Here is a 23,115-nt window from a genome sequence, read left to right on the forward strand (position 1 = left end):
CTTTTGGACTTCACATGCGTTTTAAGAGAGTTTCGGAGCCCTTTGGCTTATATTATTGTTTTGACGTTTTTAAAATTGCTCATGGGGGTAAAACACTGAGAGAAGGCTGCCAAATCTGGTGTAAGTTTAGCTAGAAATTACGTAAGACCTGCAGGCTGACATCATGGCATTATTTATATCTCTAAATTAGACTACTACTTTGCTTTGGACAGCGCGCCTGTGATGAATGTTAAGCATCTGGAGCGAATTGCGTGGATCCTGAGGTGGTTGTGTGCCAGTCGGGTATTAAGAACTCTTTAGACGATGTTTATCAGATCATGTTGGCTCATCTTGTGTGTGTGTGTGTGTGTGACATTCGGTCAGTGTGAGGGTCTTTAGCTGACTCGTCAGACTAAGCCTGTCCCATTGACACACTTCAGCGTCTGAAGGAGTAGGCGAGCTCAGAGCGGTCCAGCTGTCCTGTGGGTTAAATCAACACGGTGCAACGCCCCAATGTGGTTTTGCATGTGGCACCGATGGGTTAGAGCTCAGCGCTAACTCGCCAATGCTTTAAAAAGTGCGCGCGCCGATCTTATTTGTACAGCGAAACGCATGCAAAAGAGTGAGAGGATGCAAAAGAGTGTTAAGCATTGGCACACTAGAATATTCATCAGCCTTTAGTCTCCTTTACTGCAGTGGTTTCCAGCCTTTTTCATGCAAAGCGCCGTCTATTCAAGGCAAGACTTTGAGTTGTGAGACGTTCAATCAAAAAGTAATTTTCCCTTCTCTGACTTTTTCATTTGAAGAGGCTTAAAGGGAGAAAATCAGATATTGTCTGTCAAAAGAAAAGAAAGAAAACAAAATCTGAGAGAAGGCAGAAAAAAAAAGACCATGCACAATTTTGTGCCATTACTCCTATTCCTTTGTGACCCTCGAGGACGGGAATCCCTGCTTTATCGCTGCATTTGAGACAACATAAGCACCGTGTCTTTTATGAAAATGAATGGATGGTTTTGAGAATACTTTCTGATTAAAACATAATACCATAATCAACAGTGTGCCTCCTCATCAAAGCAAGCACCCCAGCCCTGGAAAACTGTCAGATTTTTTGACCAGCATCTTTGACTTCTTCATCTTCGATTCTTTGATTTCACCGCTGATCTGAAGCTGCCCCTTCTGCCTTATTACAGGCCTCCGCCGTTATTTATTTTTTAGGTGTATTTGGCTTTGTAATAGTCTGCCTACTAGCTGTAGCTTATATGTATAACCCAAGTAATAGCAGCTTGGCTTACAGATTCACGCAGCCTAGCATTATCCCTGCACACAACAATAGCTCTGGGGCTGCAAGGTCTATTTTTAGCTGGCTCCTACTCACAATTTGATGTTTCAATACACACAAATCAAAGCCCTTCAAACAGATGCTGCCCACACACTGGAGACCCTTTGAAACTTAAAATCTATCAAGGCCGCTCACATTTCTCAGTGCACTTCCTTTGGTGGCTTCAGAAGGGAGTCTCTGTGCTTTTTTTAATCTAATATTCACTTCAGTTCACGCTAATAGCCCCGAGTTAAGAGAAACTCAGCTGTACCCTCTCTTATCTCCCCTCTCTCTCCGGCTGTCTGAGCTTTTTCTCTGTCTTTCTCTGTCTGTGTAACCCTCTCTGGCTTCTGCTTCACTGTGCTGTGATTCTCTGACAGGTAACATGCGCCCCCGCGGCAGTGTTTCCGCACACACACACACACACACAAACACACACACACACACACACACACAAATCTTGTCGTCCGCCTCAGTGAAGATTTTTCATTTAAGCGACGCTGTCAAGAGACAGATTATGCCGGATGAGATAATTTTTTTAAACTTTGCCGCTAGAGTCTCTTTGGGACGACGTGCCTGAGACTGCATTAAGACTGTGTGTGTGTGTGTGTGTGTGTGTGTGTGTCTGTGTCTGTGTCTGTGTCTGTGTCTGTGTCTGTGTGTGTGTGTGTGTGTGTGTGCCATAATTGAGTTGTTCCAGAGGGGCCCTCGTAGTAAGAGGTGTCCCGTGCTGCCTGGAATGGGCTGATAAGCTGCTCTCTAGATCAGGACACACACACACACAGCTCGGGCCACAGGTGACAACACACACACACACACATCCTAGTTTATGTGTGTGTGTGTTGATTCTCTCTCCCCGGGTTTAGTCTCCTCTCACCTGTGGGCCCTTTGAGAAATTCATGTGGAAGCTTTGCCCAGGCTCTGGAGATTAATGTCGTTCTATCTGGAGAGCTGAAAAAAAAAAGAAAAAAGATTAATTTACAAATTCCCTCATCCTGTACCAAACAGACGCGTCTCACACATGCATCGCAGGATTTAAAAGATAATTGATTTAAACTTGAGTCTAGTTTTGGCTGTTGGTTGTGTACTCACCATAGAGCTCATTATTTAAAACTAAATCTACATTGTAGAACGGATGTGGCTTCCTTTTATTCCAAGCGGCAACATCCGTGGTTAATGCAAAATGCCAAAAACTGCAGTTCCTCGAACGGCCACTAATGCAAAATGCCAAAAACTGCAGTTCCTCGAACGGCCACTTGAGCCTGTCTCCATGAGCCGCTATGTTAAAATGTTGAACTTCACAGCAGAAATACAGTGGTCCCTCGTTTATTGCAGGGATACGTTGTCAGCTTTATTTTTTACAATTATTATACATGTTTTAAGGCCATAAAACCCCTAACCACACACTTTTATACACTTTTCTCAGACATGCATTAACATTCTCACATGTCTCTCTTATTTAAACACTCTCAAAGTTCAAACTTTCGCAGATTTCACAAAAATAAGTACAATACTGTATTAGTAAATGAAACCAAAGATCAAAACCTGTTTTCAAATCCAAACATTTTTAACAAATTTAATTTTAATGATCAATCTACGAGGTTTGACACATAAGAAATTATTACCAGTAACTCACGTGTATTTCACAGTTCCTCTGACTGCAAACATACAGCACTTCATAGTCACACTGCTAGCGATTGAACATTTATGTAAATCTGTCTAGCCGAACGCATTTTGTACAGTTCTCCCTTAGCCAATCAGGACGCAGAACACAATGCGCGTTCAAACTGTACAGTACGCTGTAAAAAAAAAAAAAGTCTTAATGTTCTGCATAATTAACAGTGTGGCCGCTCTGATAAACAGGTGAGTAGCACATATTTTGAGCTTTAAAACGTCTCTTCAGAAACCTGTGGGTGACATCACGTATACGACGTCAGTGTTTTATTCTTGTAGCTCCAATGCCTCAATTGTGAGTCACAAGCTACCAGGCGAGTTCAGAATGTTGTCATCATTTATAATGATGTCTCATTACATGTTTGATACATTTATTTCTCTATTTAAGGAATATCACAATTGTTTTGTTATGTGTTTTGTGTTGAATATCTGCAGTTTTGAGGATTCAGAATTAGGTGAATGAAGTCAAATTGTTATTCTAAGCAAAGAGAAACTTTCTCAAGGGGGTACAGCACAGATCTGATAAAACGCTTTGCAGAAACTGGATTAGTTGTATCCGAAGCACGGTCAGGCAGACCCAAAATGACCACACCATCAGACGATCAATACATCAAGCTTAGTTCCCCAACGAAAAGAAAAGCAGCTTCATCACAGATGCAGAACTTTCTAAATACAGAACACAAGACTACAGTCTGCAAAAAGGCCTGTCAAAAGAAGACTTGTAGTGTCTCAGAGGGCAAGTAGCAGTTTGTAACCACTTCTCAGGAAGTGAAACGAGGCCAAACACTCGTGGTAGACTAAGACACTGCACATCGTTTCACAGTAGATGAATGAAAGTTTGAGATTACAGTAACAGAGGGTAGGGAGACGCAGGTTAGCAAACCCACAGTGAAACACGGTGGGAATATTTAAGTGTTGGGAGTTGAACTGACTCCACCCTGACCAAAGAAGCAGCCCTCCATTCTTCACAAGCATGCTACACCCTCAAAGGCCAAAGAGGACCAAGGAATCCTGACTGTCATTGACTTTCCTCCACGGTCACCTCATTGCCACTAAACATTTGCAGGGGGAACTTTAAGATTGAGAAAGCCAAGCATTCTGTGACATCACAAGAAGCTCTCTGGAACATTGTCAGACCACGCTGGGACAACATGAGTCATCAGGTTTTGCACAAACCTGCAGAGTCCATGCCAGTTGGAGTGCATGCTGTAATTAAAGCAAAAAAAAAAAGGGCGAATGTATCCAGTGCTAACATATTCTGACTTTCATGTATCATTTTCAAAGATTCCTCCTTCTCTGGGGATAATTTCTTCTTTAATTTGTTTCACAAAATTAGACTGACCTCCTCAAAAAAGTGTGTTAACCTTCTTGTATAAAGACAGATTCCACCTTTTCATTAAAACTTTTTATAAGCGTATTGAAGTAGTTAAAGTTTGACTTCATTTGTGACTGGTTGTCAACCATCCAGCAGTTCCATATCGCTTTAAAAGAAAAGTAAAACAGAAAGTGAGCACACCTGAAATCTTAGTATATGACTCATCCATTGTAGCCCTGGGGATTTATTTTGAAACCTGTAATCACCGAACGTGTTTCCTCCTCCTTTGCACGTCTCTTTTTTTAATCTAGAGAGGATTAGTAATAATAAAACTACAATTTAAAAAAAGTGTTGCTAAACTGGAATCACCCTTACAAACCACAACAACAGTAACAGTATGGCCACAGCCTGTCCATACAGTTAACTCCTATCACACGGGTAACCACTCCCCTGTAGCCGGTACACCTGGCGCTTTGTGCCCCGTCCAGAGAGATGGAGGCTGGTCGGCCCGCAGCCTAAACACAGGAGTAAACACCGGCCTCCTGTCAACTTCAAACGCTCTGAGGATCACTGAAGGAGGGAGGAGGGGGCAGGCGGTGCTCTTTTGAAGCTCTGCACTCGTCTTTCTCTCTGGCCTCTTTCTATCCCACCTATTTTCCATCCATTCAATCATCCATGTCCCCCCTCTGCTTACGTACTCCCTCTATTTCTTCCCTGTCTATCCTGCTGCTCTCTTCATCTTCCTCCTCTCACTTGTGTCGCAGATTTAATTTCTGTGATTGGTAATACTCGGCTGCCTGTATATGTGTATATATATATATGTATGTGTGTGTGTGTGTTTGGCAGCAGTCAGACGGGCTCTGTCAATGACAGCATATGGCATGTGTGAGTGACATGGAGACTATCTATAGTGTAATGTGTCTGACAGTGCATGCGATTGACTGACAGAGACGTTCACAGCTCGGTGTCAGCTGTCTCTCTGCATCGGAGGGTTTTTCTTTCCTCTTTTTTTTTTTTTTAAATAATAATGAAGTGTTAAATCTATTTTATTCCCACGCTCGTGATGTGAAGAGGGAGCTGTTTCACTGGGCTGATACAGGCCGACGCAAGGTTTCAGAGCGATGTTGATATCATTAGGTGGCTGACGGAATAAAGATTTATTTATTGTTTTTAAAGCTGCACTGATCATTTTTTTTTATATATTAACAATAATTCATATAATTAAGTGCAATGTGAAGGGTCTCTTAGGAGTTGGTGAAGATGAAAACTGAGATCAAAGGAGTGTGAGTGTTGGCCAGAAGATGATTCCATCTTCTCCAAACAACCCAAAAAAATAAATTACGACTATACCGCTTTAAGTAATTGTGCAGGCGAATCCCTTTTATGCAGTTTTTCAGACATAAAAAACAAAAAAATAACAGCGGTGTTTGTTTTATTGCTCTGACAGTTTGTGGCGGGAATTAAACGTTCTGTTTTGACATTTTAGAACAATTAATTTGATCAGAATCAGAAAAATAATCAGTGGTGTTTATGATGCAATACATTTATCTAACATGAATATAATCAAAACACTCATTTATTTGCAGCCCTACTTTAAACCCACTGGGCTACCCTGCTGTTCCTGCTCTCCACATATAATGACAGTTGTTATGTTTAGGCCCAAAAAGAAGCTCTTCTGAGGTTGAGGTAATAAGCTGCAACATTTTAATATAAATGTTCACTTCACTTTCTACCGATGTGTTATGACTCAACCTACATTGTGTCTCTGAACACCAGGTGTGAGATAGACAGGTGTGTTGTAGTACTCGAGATTGGTCTTGGTCTTTTGGAATCGACTGATTCTCAAACAAAGAGGATTTTATTTCAGGACCAGTCAAGACCACCAACATGCATGGGTGTCACCAGTGTTTCCATATTATTCACTTAATGTTTGTCTAGTTTGAATTAACTGAAAATACATTTACATTTAAAAAAAGTTATTTCACAGTCTGGCACAGAAAACTAAAGAGGACAGGTCTAGGTTAAACCACAAGACCACGAGCTGCAAAGTTTGTCCAAAAAAATGAAACTCAGTATTTTATGAAGCAGGTCATTGAGAAAAGAAACGAATATGAACATATGTAAAACTTCCTGCTTGCTTCAAATGACACTAATAACTTGACTCCTTTCTAATTTTACATTTTTGTCACAGTTCGGGGCTGTTAGTCGCTCTACTTCACACGCAGTGCTAGAAAATGATTGTCAGCCAAACCTCCTGTAATAAAAAGTTCGACTTCCTAAACGTCAAAGAGGATATCTGCAAAACAGCGTCCAAAAGAAAACACACAGACACGCTTACTGAGAAGGCTGTGAGGTGTGTGCCTCACCCAAAGAGATATGAATTGTGAATGTGATGAATATTAGCCACATGTTAGCTGCCTAAGTACGCTATATAATGTCTGGTCTTGGTCTTGACTTTGTCCCGATCCCTACAAAGTCTTATCTCGGGCCTCGATACAATCTGGTCTTGTTCTTGCTTTGGTTTCGGTTTAGCTGGTCTTGACTACAACACTGATAGACACAGTGTTGTGAGCTGTTATGTGTCCTTCACTTTTAAAAATAAAAACAAACTACAGAATATAGTCAAGTTTGTACAAGACTAGGACCCCGAAGAAGGCCCTCCATTGATCCAGCTGCCATAGGCCTTTTTAACAGCGAAATGTAGCATGTATTTATTGTATCATTTACTGGTTGTTTGTTACTTTCGTTTATATTTTTTATGTTATGTTTTTTTATGTTTGTAATGTTCTGCTGCTGCACATAAATTGCCCCTCGGGGATAATAAAGATACCTAGACCCTTGACTCTACCGTGAAGTGAAACATAATCATATACAGGATGTAGTACAGTGTAGCTGTATAAAGTGTATTTTAAATAACAAATAAGTGAAGTATTAAACTCCCCGCTGTGAATTTTCAGATGAGGACGTCCTCTTTTGAAGGAGAAGCGAATCTCAAAAGCTGCGTGAAGCGTTTTACGTTGATTGATTGACCCAGTTTGTTTGAGATAAAGAAGAAGGGGTTAGTTAGCGTGAGTGACGGTCACCGTATCTGAACAAACAGTACAGTACGTTTGAGGGGCGACCATCCATAAAGCGCACTATAAAAACGTCAGAGCAGCGACGTTGTTTCATTTTTACAATGTTTGTCTCTGTCCTCGTTCAGGTGAGAGTGCGATGAGGAGAGGTTTCAGAGTGTGAGGCCATGGGCTGCACCTCAGCCAAGCAGGTGTCGGCCGTGCCCAACGATGAGGAGGGACGCGGCAAGGCCTACAGCAACGGAGACCTCTTCACCGGTCAGTACACACACACACACACACTGACTCACATACACACAGATGTCAAAAACGGCTTCACAGCTCCATTTCACTCCGTTAATTGCTCGGTGCAGACCCATTTCCCCGTCTGCTCTCACAATATATTCTCTTTGTTATAGCTCACGGTCCTCTGGTCGAGTGTTAAGTTCTCCATTCCAGACAATAACTGTCAACACGATGGTTTTATTGGGGTAATCCGCGTCGACCGTTCATGTGAGAGAGAGGAAGTAACCAGTTAGTGGAGACTGCAGTGTTTTTAATTCTGTGCTCGCTCAGGTGCTGTGCTCAGTATCTTTGACGTTCGGAGTGCTTTGGAAAGCACTGGGAGAGGAGAAGTGAGACTGAAGAGAGAAAGCAGAAAAGGAAGTGACGGAAAAGAAAGCAGAAATGATGAGTTGAGATTGCACAGGTATAGTTAAAGGGACACTCCACCAAAGAGAACTGCTCAGACTGAGAAAAAATAAAGTTTTTTTTGGGGGGGGGGGCCTCTCGAGGAAGTTTTCCAGGAAGTTTGAAAAAAAAAAAAGACTTTTAATTTATCTCAGTTTGGGCGTGATGCTTCAAAATTTTAACAGTCAGTCTGTGTTGAGAACTGGAGGTGTGGAAAGGGAGGTGTGCTAAATTCTATTGAGTTGCATTAGGGAAAATGTAGTTTTTAATGGAGCTATGATTTTAACTTTTCTATAATCCATCACATTTGAGTGCCCCAACATTGTGCCTATTAGGGGAAAAAAAGGACAAAAACACACATTTATGCCAGACAAAAATCATTTTTTTCCTAATCTTTGTTTTTGTATTGTGAAATACTGGATAGTGAATAGTTTCAGGGCACTGAACACGGGGGGAAAAAAGGAAAAAACATCACTGTTGGACTACTCACAAGGGGAAAAAAGGAAAAAACATCACTGTTGGACTACTCACAAATCAGATTACGCAACCTGTGACAAGTAGACACTGCTTTTGTTTTTAAAGGGTCACGGTATTGAAAAAAAAAAGGTCGGGGAACCTCTGGATTATTTACTGGATTAGATGGAGAGACAATAAATCAACAATGATTTTAATAATTGATCAATCATTTGAAAATATGCCAAACATTCTCTCTTTCCTCTGTCTTTACTGCAGGGATTTAGATTAGTTTAAACCGAATATGTGACATTTAATGCAGCTGTCTCTCGGGTGGAAAAGTGGGTCATCCATAAATTATAGGACAGGATTGGTGGTTCAATCTCTGACTCCTCTTGTCAACATGTCAAGTGTCCTCGATCAAAATATTACTCCCCGCGTGAGTTGATTAACTGAAAAAAATAATCAACAGATTAATCTGTAATGTGTATAATTGTCAGTAGCAGCTCAAGCTTTATTAATAGCTCACAGGCTGTTGTGCGGCGAGGGACAGAAATAAGAGTGAAAGCCAGAGAAAGAGAGAGAAATGATTGGTGGTAGAGGGATTAACAGCGATTAAGAATTAGGAGCAACTGCACGTGGGCGGATGGACGTGGCAGATGACAAACCATAGGAGGTCTCTCTCTCTCCGTCATCCCTCGCTCCCTCTGACCCGTCTCCGTCCCCTTGTCTCCAGCTTCTCACCCCTCTATCTACGACCTCTCTTTGACTCGCCGCTCCTCCTCATCCCCTCTATTCTCTATCTCCGACACGTTCCCCTCATCCAGCCCTCCCCTCCCCTCCGCCCTCACCTCCGTGAACTCTCTCTCTCTCTCTCCGCTCTCACATCTTGTTTCCCTCATCGTCTTTTAAGGAGCAACAGACCGAGGCATGAGATGAGAGGCAGAGATGGGGAGGAGTGGAGCGTTTTTCCTTGAGAGAGGAAGACAGAATGACGCGTGTTGACGCCCGCCGCAGCTCTTCTCTCTCTCTTTTTTTTTTTTTTTTTTTTTTTTTTCTCACTCGACAACTTCTCTGTCTGTTAGATTGTCTTCCCCTGCTCAAGGCCTCATTCTTCCCTTCCTCTTTCTCTCTGTCTCTCTATTTTGGGTCTCTGGCACCCCTCCTCTCTCCCTCCTCTTCCTGCCTTCATCTCCCAGTGTTTCTTCTCCCCAGCTCTTTTCCTCTCTTCTCTGGCACAACATTAGGTCAAAACCTTTTGTCCTTTCGCCTCCCCTCCTCTTTCCTCCCTCTTCCTTCCATCTTTACCCCCCCCTCCCTCCAAGTCTCGCTGTCAGTTCATTAAAGGGGAATCCAGAGTGGCGGTGGCTCGGCCAGACTACTGTTTGAGTTTGTGTGTGTGTGTGTGTGTGTGTGTGTGTGTGTGTGTGTGTGTGTGTGTGTGTGTGTGTGTGTGTGTGTGTGTGGTGGAAGACCAAGCGACCTGAATAGTGGATTAGTCTTATCCCACACCACAACATCATTTCTTCACCCCTCTTATCTGTTTCTCCTTCACGTCTCGCTTTCTGTATCCTCTTCCTGTACAGTATTTCAGTCATTGTCACGTGAAGTCATTCTTTCCTACTTAACTCGTGGCCCTTTCCAGTCAAACTGCCTCACTACATCCGGTGTGCTTCTCATGATCGAGGCGGAAAAAGTCTGGTGGGCCCTCGTCAGTCGGACCGCCTACACACATGTATTTACCCCCAGTAGACGTGAGTGTGTCTATGTGCATTTAGCGAGACCTCTTCTCCGCCTCCAACAGATTGTCTGCCAGTCAGTCTGTCCGTGTGTGTATTTGTGCATATATGTGTGTGTGTGTGTGTGTGTCCCAGATATTCTGGCTGCCCACTCTGTCAGACTCCGACCACTCACCCCACCCCTCTCTCGGTCGCTCTCACACAATAACCGGAAAGGTCTGAGCTCCATTACACAAACACTGAAGGACGGCGAGGGAAAATAGCAACACTCTCCACAACATCATACTATTGATGTCTGTAATAATCACGGTCGGAGGAGATTGGGAGTGGAGATAGTGTGTATGTGTGTGTGCGTGTATATGAATGTGTTTGTGGCACCCTAACATGTATACACGACATGGTGTCGTGCAGGTTTCACTGTTTGTTTTAGGAATCTGTGTTGTTCTGAGGCGGTGGAGCAGCTGAGTGGTTTGAGGGTTTCGTCCTTCTGACGCTAATGTCCCTCTGAGTTGTGTCAGATGCAGAGAAAATAGTGTGAAGAGAACTCAGGTTTGTTGTATGGTTCTACTGATCAAGTGTCAGTAGTATGTATTTCTTTATCAGGCTGCTAAGTCGGCGCTCAGTCCTTGGAAATATTTTCGCATACACAGTTCAATGAGAGCAGCTACATCCTTGAATGAACTTTTTGTGTGGACGCATTTCAGAGAATTCCTCCGAGAACACTAAACATAAATCACAAACTCACAACAAATACAGTTTCTGTACACAGTTCCTCTTGAGAGCCGTACGCTGAAATGGAGAAACCACGCTGGCGACGGAAAGGAAGGTCGCCGGTTCAGTGACTGGTACGATGAACACGGCAGCAAAAAGTGTCAGACCTGCACTCGCACATCCCTTTTTATTATCACTGCTGAAGTGCTCTTTGACAAGATCTGCTGCAGTGGAGCTGCTTCAGTGGTGAACTGAGGTTAACTGTGGAGGTACTGGGCAGCTTCCAGGTGTGACTGCGCAGCAGGGCGTTCCTGGAAAACAACATTCATGCTCAGTGAATTAACCCCTTGTTAAATAAAGTTTGATATATATGTACTGCTGATTCAGAACAAACATGTACCAGCTTCAGCCAGAAGAGACGACTTAAAAACCTTTAAAGTATTAGTCCAATAACCTTGTTGTACCCTTGTGCATATGCAGCACATTACATATAAACACTGTGGGCGTACACATCCCTCATGTGCAGTGTATGTCTGTTTGTGTGTATGTATTCTTTAAGAGCATAGCACTGGTGCATGTTATCGTGAACCCAGCATACCGGATATGTCTGTTTCTGTGTACTGGCCTTATAGGAATTGTTTCCCTTTTTCCACATAATAAGATGAAATAGTTTGTCTGACGTCATCGGTATAACCGTGTGAGTTTGTGGCTGAATGTGTGTAATCCTTCAGCTTTTCTTCGTGTTTCCATTTTTGATATTTTTTATAGTTCCAGCGAACCCCAGATGTTTACACATTCTCTCGTCTTTATTTGTTTATTTTACTCAGACATATTTCACATTTGGTTCGGTTTGTCATTTAGGTTTAGTGTTCTCCGAGGAATTCTCAAAAATGCCTCTAATTCCAGACACGACAATAATGTTTGGCTCTCTTCTCATTTAGACAATCGTCGTGTGTCACTGAGGAATTTAAGTGGAAGACGTCAGACGTCTGTGTTAGAGCATCAGCCTGGTAAATCAGTCTGACTGTCTGTAGTCTAAGGCAGCATACAAAGTACGGTAATGGAGTGATTGCACAGCAGACTTTTAGACTTGGCAATGCCGGGGAAAACAGGTGGACTTAGCAGGACCTTACCTAAGTGAAGCCTGTGTGATGTGTCTGCTGTGCGACTGGTCCATCCACTGATTTCAGCAGCATCAGACTAATGAGTAACTGCTGCTGCGTGGCCAACGTGGGCTGCAGTCTGTTTATACAGTATGTGTCTGTAATGTATCATTTTCAATATTATAGGTCTAGGAAAAGACTGTGATGGTGAAAGATGTGTGAATATTCTGCCAGTACGAACCAAAAGTGAGATTCTCAATGGCTCTGATTATTTAATTATGTATCACATATTTTTCTGTTGTCTGAGGGCGTCAGGAGGTTATTGAGGAGCTCCCGGGGGTCAAACTCAATATTAAATTCATTTTAGTTAGAGGTGGCACTTCAGTAACAGACTGAAAATTTCAAAATGTCTTTTCTGATCAGTATGTTCCTGCTTTTCATAATTTTATCCCCACCAGCAAAAGCCATGACATTTTATTTCTGTTCAGAATATTAAGCACAGTCCGTCTGTATTTCTTTCTAACACACACTGATTGTGTGCATGTGTGTGTAGGTGTAAATGTCACGGCCCGGCTAGGGATGGCCTGGAGCCAGAATGACTGAGAGGGAGGACACACAGCAGGAAGGACAGAGTGACATAGCCACAGGGCAGGCGGGACGGCGAGAGCTGTTAGAGCACAAATACACACACACACACACACACACACACACACACACACACACAGTCAGAAGATTCCTATTTAATTACGCACACCAATACGAACTCCACACTTGCATAAAGCGACAAACGTGCTGATTCAAAGGCACAAGCGCCATCTTAAATAGAAACACACTTTGTGCACACGCAGGGCCTCGTGCACACACTGTGACCGTTGGTACCTTAAGGTCAGCACGGAGCTCTGGTCTCTAATCAGAGACGAGAAAGACGTCCACATGACAAAATCACGGCTTCTCAAAATAGCTCTTCCCTTTCATCTTCCTCTCTCTGACTGTTGCCCTCCCTCTCTCCCAAAGCGAGCCCGGCATCGGCGTGACGAAACACCCCTGTCTTTTCTTGTGACAATAACACACATACACACACACACACCCACACCCACAGAGCATGACCATTTTTTGCTCCTATCTAAATTGCAGCGAAGTCTGTGATGTGATGAGTCTTGATTGGTGTAAGCTGGGTCACTTTGATCCATCTACACTCGTCACATTAAGCTCAGTGACTATCCTGTAACAGGAGCAGAACATTCTGTCTGTCTGTCTGTGTGTGTGTGTGTGTGTGTGTGTGTGTGTTTAGCCCGTCAGGCTCCAGCTCACCCAAATTATAAAATGACAGTTTTCTTAACTGCGGTGCGAAAATATTCATTTGGATTTATTTAGCCAACGTAGCCCACAGCAAGGGCTAATTTTACAGCCTGCTATTCATCTGGATCTACAGTACAGATTATAGAGCTTGCATGTGGATGGCCTCTGTAACATGCAGGAAATGGCTCTTTATTCTGTTTCCTGCAGCAGCACCGTATGTGCTGCATGTTTACAGAGCAGATCTTAGGTCGGTGAGCCTGTGCAGTGTTATAAAACCGTTTGTGTGTCGGCATGTTCAGACAGGAGCTGCTTCGCTCAGACTCGTTTACATTCCTGAGACAAACAGAACAGCAGAAAAGTAGTCGGCATTTGTTTCTTCTTCTTCTCTCTCTCCCTCTATCTTTGAAATGATTTCAGTTACGCACGTGTTGAGATGTAGAAACACAGGTGATCACATGCAAACACACACACACACGCACCATGTGCTCAAACGCACAGGTGATCCAGATGTGAGGTGGATTGTGAGCAGTGGAGCAGAGGGAGGAGTGAACCCTTCAGCTGAGCAAAGAGTGGCAAAGATAGACACATGGATAAACATACAGACTGCTGATAGAGTGAGGGCAAAATACAAGGAGTGCAACAGATAAGGCCAAGAGGTGTGTGTGTGTGTGTGCAGTGCCTGTGTCTGAGCGTGTGTGTGGGTGTGTGTCAGCGTCTCAGCTGCTTTATCAGTTAAATGTCCGACAACCATGTAGTCAGCAGAAATGCCAGCATGCTTGAATTGTTCTGCTCAAGGTTAGGATTGGTTTGGTCTTATGTAAAGGTGCTGTACGAAGAGTTTTTAGACTTCATCTCATATTACATCACTGTCAGATTTATTGTGATATTATTATTATTACTGTTTTGGGTCTTTCAGAAATGATTAGGCTGCCTTCAAAATTCCCCGTTTATTACACAACTTTCCACCGTTTCATTTTGATTTGTAGGTTCATTTCAATCCTGCAATCATCATAGATGTGACACTACATGTACTTTGCTCAAAATGATGAATACATACAATAATTTCTATTTATTTAAAGTCTGTGTAAAGTAGGAATAAATATGTGTTATGAGTTTGTCAGACCAAAGAAAGAAAGCAAGTGTTTTTAACCACCCAGGCAAATCTGAATGATTAAAAATATCGACAAATTTATGAAAACTAGGTGTTAAAATCGGGTAAAAATGAGCAGTATTCTCAGCTCCAGGACAGAAGCGATTTCCAAGCAGAAATTTTGAAGCGACTGAAACGTGTCAGATGAGTTCAGAAAATGACATGACTACTTTGAAACACTCTGAGCGAGATGAATTAATCTCTATCTCTCTGCTAGGGGTGCAGACGTATGCGCAGGGTGGCCTCAGCGTGTCATCGAGCCACCCTTTAGGACCGCCCACAAAATCTCCACATTTCACATTTCAAGTCATGTTTTCAGCAACTTTTTCCCCACATATGTAATGTATTTTGAAAGAAACCTCAGAATTGTCTTTACACAGACTTTAATGCTCAGAATAAACTCTCAAGTCTATATTATGCAGGAATGATGATCATCACAGTTTCTTCAAGCTTAAAGCGACCTTGTTAAATGCCTTGATTCCTCTGACCAACACTTCAATAAGAGCAGCAAATTCTCACAACTGAAAAACTAGAAATAAGAAATAAGGAAAGCAATTAATTTGATGTCTGTCATCTAATAATTGCATCGCTATTGTAAATATATTTGGGTTTTCTCCTGCTGTTTGGACAAATTGAGCAATTTGAAGATGTCATCTTTGATCTGTGGAACTTTTCTTCATCTGGTTCATTAACAAAATTTAATCAGTAGAGGACATAATCATTAGTTGCAACCCTAAATAGATTAAAGAAGAAAAAAAATGGCCCTTCTAATTTTAACCTGGTGGAAACTATAGAAAAAATATTGAGACTCCAAATGAATACAAATAAGTATTTTTTTTTTTTTTTTATTTTTTTTTTTAGAGGAGCCTGATATTTAATATAATTTGTCCTGATTAACTGGGTATAACCACTCAGAGATCCTGGACTTTAAGACTGGACTGTGAATAGATTGATTTGTTGGACTTCTATTTGAATTATTTTGAATTCATTTGAATTATTTTGAATTCAAATAGTGTGTTGAAATCAGTATGAGCTGCACAGCGCTGTTCAGTCAACACATTCAGATTGTTGCCCTAGTTTCTACCTTTTGGCAGTGATTTTAAGATTCAGTGCGGGGCGTGGCGGCGGCACCGTCGTGCAGTTTTGCGGAAGTGTTTCCATTCTTCACTGACCTCGTCTTAACTGTCTCAGCAGTCCACGTAGCCTCGAAGCTGTTCAACTTCAACGATCCCCTCAGCTTTTCTTTTTTTCCCCTCTTTCCTCAGATGAGTCGCTGTAGCTGAAATGGAAAGGAGATGACTAGTTTCCTCCCTACTTATCCCTCAGCTGTCATGTCTACTCTCTAAAACACTGTATCAGGTTGTAGTTATCAGATTACCTCGGACAAATTATAACTAAAATCGATGGCACGGCCATTGGAAATGTTGACATAATGGAGTGAGGATGCAGTGAAGCCGATTTGACACAGGTCAATTATTTTAGTCTTGCAGATCATATTGACCAGGACGAATGAAAGGAATCTGGCCAATGTTTCTTCATGTTGTTGTTTATTTCCCTGCTGCCTCTCTCTCTCTACCTACTATAACCATGTCTCTCTCTCTCTCTCTCCTCAGATGAATACAAGATGAAGGGAGTGGAGGAGGTGAAGTACATGAGAGGGGAAGAAAACAGGGTGAACGCACGCAACCAGGAGAACTTGGTGAGAGACACGCACACATACACAGTAACACTAACCCATCCACTGACAGCCCGTCATCCACACACAGACTCAGACCCTTTTCCTTGACAGTTTATCAGCTCAGGCGAACAGGCCTCGTGTTTGTGTCCAGAGGCAGCTCCATCCGTCAGCCTCACACATGCACACTTATTGTGTTCTTGCCACGAGTCCAAAAACACACAAAGAGGCGCCTCACACGCAGGTACAAACAACATGTTGGCGTGTGTGGAATGTGAGCGCTCATTACTTGGTTGGTTTGACTCCCTTCTGCAAAACCTGCGATGTTAGACGGCGGAAAGAAAAGCTGTATCGTCACTGAAGAAGTTATTTTTTTTGTATCACTAAACTTTCCAAAATAACCTGACTATCCAACCAGCCAACATTTAACCTCCATTTTTATAAAGCTTGCACATATTTCTATATTTCATCCTCAACACAATCAAAAGTGTGAAGTGAGAGCCTGTTTGCTTATTCAATAAATCAGGTCAGCCTTTCTGGCGTCCTTGCAAGTGGTGAAACAATAACTAATGTATCTATAAATCTTGATTTTTAAAAAAGAGAAGTAGTCTCACACTGTCAATGATTTGGTGTTATAAATAGCAGCCTTATCACAGTAACAGGCTACAGCTACAAGGGGAAGCAACCAGAGGTGTTGTAGTAAATACAGAGGTTGCAGTTTTTGATTCCTCTCAGCTGATCTGAAAATAGATGAGTAAACTCACTTCAAAGAGTCACGTAAACTGAGTTTAGCCTCCAGTACATCCCAGGAAGCACCTCTTCTCTCCATTTCTGTAACTCGAAGCCACATTTTGCATGAAGAAATCAGATAAGATGCCGCTGGAATTAAGCTCTGTTGAAAAGTGACACCATTTTCTTTTCTTTTTCTTTTTTTTGTGCATAAATAGTTAAAATTTCTGGTTTTAAAATAGGAGGTACGGCGTGTTATTTAGCTGTTATTGGAAGACCCAAACCACATTTTTTACACAGCCAGGTTAACCTCCAGCACAGTCACTACATGTGGTCAGACCTGTATTTGTTTCTTACCACTTGTTATTACTGAAGGTGTTTCCTGTCGCAGAGGAATTCACACACACAAGCAGCCAGCCATGAAAGATGCAGGTTACACCGTTTTTGGTTGGCAACATTTTACTGTGGCAGGAAAGCGTATACAAAGCAAGAACGTGGACGGGAACTCATGTGATGTGACCAACCTTAAACCAGAGTCGATGCAACAGTTTTATTTAGACCTACATTCATCATTATCTGTGCCCGGTGTCCTACAGCTACCAGCTGGGTGAGGAAGTAATTCGATAATGCAGGTTTGATGTGTGCTTTCGGTGGCGTGGCTGTTTGCTGATATGAGTTGTTTGTTTTGTTTTGTTTTTTTTTTGTCCGTTTTATCAGCTGATAATGAAAACTAATGGTGTGTTTGTGTGTGCCTTGCAGGAGAAGAGTAATGTGCAGTACAGGGGCAAACCGCAGAAAGAGGTCTCTGCAGCAAACATCAAATCTAAGTAAGTGGCCAGCAGCCAGCAAATGTCCGGTGATATTGTATAAGAAATATATACTAAGGAGAGCTCTGATAACTAAAGTTAAAGGGTTAAACACATTTTCTCGTTGACCTTTAGGAGTACAAATAGTTTTGGATTTAATTAACCAGCTTCTGAGGCATCCTCCCTTTATTCATCCCAGACAATGGAGATTAACTGTATTGAATTTCTGGTCCTTACAAGACTCGAAAGTTCTATTAAAAAATGTGCAACGTGTCCTTGAAGAAACAATGTTACTACAAATTACTATTTACAATCCACAAATATCACTTTGAGCAACTGTTATTTCCAAGGTTGAGAATGAACTTTCTATCTCGGACGAGACGCTCTTAAAATGCACAGATGTAGACGGGCCGAATTAGAAAGAGATCCAATCAGAACTCATCTCTAAGTGTGTTAGGGAGGTTAGATATCGAGCTCATGTTATTTGTATCAGCTAACAGCACAAGCTTCAGAGAAGCCACTGAAACCTGAGCTGATAATCTTAAATCGTAAATTAGTCTTATTAATGGAAATACACGATTCCCTCAGGATGCTTTTAGAAACTATAGAGAAACATTTAAAAATCATTACATGAACTAAGCCCAGGAACCGATTTTAGTCGATTTAAATCTTCAGATGATTTTTAACTCAAACAAATCAGATGACTAAAACTACATTGCACTTAAATCAAAGTTTATTAAAGCTAAATGAAAAGTTGCTGTCACAAACACTGATTTCAATATGAGGTGATAAATTTGCTGTAATTGTGACGTGTGGTAATTTGGTGGAAGCGATCCTTTAATAATCCGTTATGTCCGGCGTCCATTACATGCAACTTATAATCAGTATGCAAATATTATGATGTGTGAAGCAAGTGATATTTTGTGTCTGGTTTTTGTAATGCTGTCTCTTGGCAAACCTCAAACGCTCTGTGTGTGTGTGTGTGTGTGTGTGTGTGTGTGTGTGTGTGTGTGTGTGTGTGTATGTGTGTATGTGTGTATGTGTGTATGTGTGTATATGTGCGCGTGTGTTTTTGTTTGATCTCTGTATATGTATACATCTTAACTGTTGGTGGCTGCAGAATATTTTGTCTTTGGATGAGAGACTGGGTTAATACTTAATACTTAAATAATTATTTAAATTCCTCCACAACACCACACTCCGCAACCATGGATTTCTCACACTGCAGCGAGGATTGTGTGTGCGTGTGCATACTGCTGTGTTTGTGCCGTGTGGGGGGTGTAATGGAAAATTCTCATGATGTATTTGTTGCCTCCCCTCTCCTCCTTGTCTCCAACCTCCAACTTCCTCTCCCCCTCCTCCCCGCTCCTCTCTTTCCCTCTCAGCATTCACACGTCAGAGAGCCAGCAGGAATTTTTCAGGATGCTGGATGAGAAGATTGAGAAGGTGAGGGAGGGGGGGTGTATAAGTGTGTGTACTGGTGTGTGTGTATGTGTGTGTGTGTGTGCGTGTGTGTGTGTGTGTTTGAGGGCATAGATTGGGTCTCAGAACATTTAAAGAAACAGCTGGGTCTTAACATTTAAAGAGACAGGCTGTACAACGACATCCATTAGTACACATTGTGATTCTGCTCAGGAGCTCAACACTCAACATGTGTGAGGGGGCGATGCAGGTCATCACTGCAGTGACGAGCACTTACTCCTCTTAGTCTGCCACTTGAATTACGCCAGTTGTGTATGACTATAGATGAGTTTGCAAAGTGAACTGACAGCGAGAAAAACAGCTGGATTCAGCTCTGATGTGATGCATTTCATTTTTTTTTCAGCAGTGCTGTAGCTGAATGTCGCAATATCACAGAGTAGAAATACTCGGCCACAGGTCAAAGTCAACTGATGGGATAATAAACTTAAAGCCGCTCTATTCAACATTGTTGCCTTCACAGTGGATGTAATTATTACATATAATGTGAGGTATTAAACCCAGCTTGACTCTTGACCCTTCAGCTTATTTTTTATGGTGTTTAAATCCCACCCCGCTCTAAGAGTCTTCAGTGCAAAGCTCTTAAAAACCCACTGTACACTTCCTGCCCGGCACGAAATAGACAAACTTTGTTTGTTTTAGATTTTATTTTGAACATGCATCCCAAAACAAGACAAACCTATTCACAATCCCAACACAAATGAAATCTTCCATGTTCGAAAAGATGTTCTGCTTATCAAGTATTTTAGACTATGCTCCTGAAATATCCTGAAAACAGAGCTAATAGGAGAGTGAATATTGGATTTAATAGCTTATTAGCCAGAAACATGCATCCAAATGAAGACTAATGTCACACTGCGTCTGCTAGATGTGCAAGTAGGTGTTACTATCAAATAAGAACCGAGAAAAGCATCAAATCCTCAAACTTTTTTTGGCATTTCACTTGAAAAACAATGAATTTATCATCCAAACAACTGCAGATTAATCATCACGTAACTAAGCTGTCATGTCAATGTAGTGGAGAGTTAAAATTAAAAATATTTTCTGTGGAAACGTTGAGAATTTTATGCCGTTAAGTTCCTCAGAGTAGTATTTTGTCACTGTACTTTTCTAAATGCACTTTGTGTCTCCTCATCACTGGTTTGCAGTGTACGGCTGAGGCAGCCTGCGTTTGAAAACCTTATTCGAAGAGACACAGAGTTTAGCGTTAGAGAGAGGAGAGAGGAACGCAGTCGAGTTAGCTCCTCATCAGGATGCAAGAAACAAAACAACATAACTGCCCACCTGTCAGCACTTTGCAGCTTCATCTAGCATTTTCTATTCAAGTACCTGCAAATAGACAAGACTTTGTTTAAACACGACTGGAGTAACAGGTGCGTGGGGGGCTTGTGCTGCATGCAGACAGTTCAGAGTCACTTAAAGGAGGTGATTACTGAGCATGGAATGAATTAGAGTAGAAAAAACATGAAAATTATGCACGTCTCTCTCTTTCTTTGCAGGGGCGAGACTACTGTTCGGAGGGGGAGGAGGAAGATGGGACATAGCACAGAGGCCCCCAAGATTTACCCCCCACAGAGAGCCTCACAGTCTGTGTGTGTGAGTGTGTGTGTGTGTGCGCGCGCTTGTGTGCGAGAATCGAATCAGTGTTTTACCAATGGGGCGTCGCTGTGACGGGACACTGTATGTGTTGGTGTGAGCAGTTGTGTGTTTTTGAACGTATGGCAAAGATAGTATTTTAATCAAAAGTGAAAGAGTGGGGGATACATGTGAGAAAGAGAGGGAGATGGAGAGAATGGGATAAAGAACACTTTCTTCAGAGACTACAGCCCTACTCTCTTAGCGCCTCACGCCCTTTCAAGGCCCCCCCCGAGCGGACAGATGGAGGTGGCGGAGCGATGAAGGGACGGACAGATGAAAGGAGGGAAAGATGGAGGAGGACGTGACGACGGATGGGCACGTCTCTTCACGAATAGAGGGTGAAACGACCTGCTACACTCGGGGTCATTTGCTCAAGCAGCTCTTCGTCCCTTCGTCTGTTCCTCGTGAATATTTTAACCCCTGTGATTGGACAAAACTCCCAAGCGAGGACGAATGTCTTGGTGTTTGTGTGTGTGTGTGTGTGTGGAGGACTGAAAGACACACGAGTGAAGAAGAAACGAGGAGTTTGCATAACGCCACCAGGATCCACGTTGAACTTTTTTTGGCTCGTCTGCCTACAGCCATGCCAGCTTGGGCCACGGGGCTATGAGGGGCTGAGAGAATGGGTGAGGAGAAGGTTGAGAAGAAAGAGTGAGAAAATTTGTGATATTTTAATAAGAGAGTAGGGAGAAAGCCGGTGATTTAAAAAAAACTCTAAACTCCTCCTGCCTTCTGAAGTCAAGAACCTTTTCTTTTTTTTATTTTCTTTTTTTATTCTGTTCCACAGCCACTCGTTCAGTTATTTTTCCCTTTTTTCTGTTTGTTTTTACTCTTGGCTTCCTTCATAGTGTATCGTCATCAATCATCAATGTCATTATCATCCTCATCACCGCAGCAGGCAGGCAGACTGAAGCTGCATTAGTTCAGAGCATCTGTGTCTCAACCCTATCCATCCTCCATTATCTACCATCACACTGCACACACACACACACACACACACACACACACACACACACACGTACATGCAGTCTTTTATTGTACATACCGTAACACACTCTCATCCCAACGCACCCTCGGCATGTACATATAAACCACACACAGGCATTATTCTATCCCTTTCATTTCACCAGCAGACTGTCATGTGCATCTATCAGAGGTATTCTGTAAACCTCTATTTCTGCTTTGGTTCACCGTTCACACACAACACACACACATTCATACATCTGTCCACTGAAACCGGGTTGAGCTCAAGAGGAGGATGCGTGGTTGTCATGTAGACACAGACCTGATCACATCTTTTGTTGTCATCTTTACTGGATACTTCCTGTTGTATTATTTTGAATACTTTTTTTCTATTAAAAATAAAAACAAAGAAGCTCTTAATGTGTGTGTGTGTGTGTGTGTGTGTGCATGAGCCATCTTAGTGTGTGTGTGCGCGTGTGCGTGTGTGTGTGTGTGTGTGTGTGTGTGTGTGCGTGTGTGTGTGTGTGTTGCTACAAGCTGAGTAATGGAGCGTTGTCATGCTGGCAGTGCACTGAGTAGTGTGAAGTCAGTCTATTTTCCTGTGGTCATGCTGCCTAAAGCCATGCAGTCAGAACACATTCACTCACAACAAGAAGACTGCGTTATGCCACCTGCTGGTACAATATCAGTACTGCAGTCTAGTAGGCAGCATTGTTCCTGTAAGCAAAGTTTTAATTTCACCCAGAATTAAGGACCCAGTTTAAGAAGATGGATTTTTTAATGTGCTTAACTCTTTGCTGGGTTCAACTTATAAACATAAATCAAGTTCAATCATCAAAAACTGCAGAGATGCAATAAAACAACTCCCAGAATGAAATAACATTTTGTTGTTCTAAGGGATGAAAAGTTGAATAAGACACTGTTAATATCTATCTTGTTTGATTAATATGTAACTGTGGCTAATTTCTAACTAATGTTAGAAAAATGTAGCTAGTAGTTAATGTGTAACAGACAATCCCGAGTCACTTTGATGACTTTGTGTTGTCTCCTTCGTAACCCTGGAAATCGTCACTTTGTAGCTGCAGTGGCTGCTGTTTAGCAAAAATAACAGTCTCACTTTGAACTACAATGGATCTGTTCATCAAAAGACCCTTTTCACAGTGGCCATTTTGACATGAAATAGTAAAAACACAGGTGTTATCAGTGAAACTAATTAAGGTTAATTTTCCTTTCAGGACAAACAGAGTCAGGGTGCTGCTGTGGTGCATGCTTTGAAAAGTCTGCAGTTAAAGCTGCACTAACCAACAATAAATCAGATTACTAATTGTTAAAACAGGGGTT

General features: G+C 42.1%; 1 protein-coding gene across 3 annotated transcripts in view; it reads left to right on the top strand.

Annotated features, from left to right (window-relative positions):
• zgc:92140 (uncharacterized protein C1orf21 homolog) overlaps positions 1-22,187 on the top strand; it is a 29,462-nt gene extending 7,275 nt beyond the window's left edge. For all 3 annotated transcript variants that reach the window (XM_019270275.2, XM_027289915.1, XM_010730183.3), the window contains 5 exons: positions 7,489-7,618; positions 16,098-16,183; positions 17,648-17,715; positions 19,080-19,140; positions 20,673-22,187. In XM_019270275.2, the coding sequence (XP_019125820.1) occupies positions 7,528-7,618; positions 16,098-16,183; positions 17,648-17,715; positions 19,080-19,140; positions 20,673-20,717 (351 nt within the window). In that variant the 5' untranslated portion in view covers positions 7,489-7,527 and the 3' untranslated portion in view covers positions 20,718-22,187. The remainder of the gene's footprint in view (positions 1-7,488; positions 7,619-16,097; positions 16,184-17,647; positions 17,716-19,079; positions 19,141-20,672) is intronic.
• Positions 22,188-23,115: the final 928 nt, after the last annotated feature.

This window comes from Larimichthys crocea, chromosome XVII, assembly GCF_000972845.2.
Source record: "Larimichthys crocea isolate SSNF chromosome XVII, L_crocea_2.0, whole genome shotgun sequence".
Taxonomy (NCBI): domain Eukaryota; kingdom Metazoa; phylum Chordata; class Actinopteri; family Sciaenidae; genus Larimichthys; species Larimichthys crocea.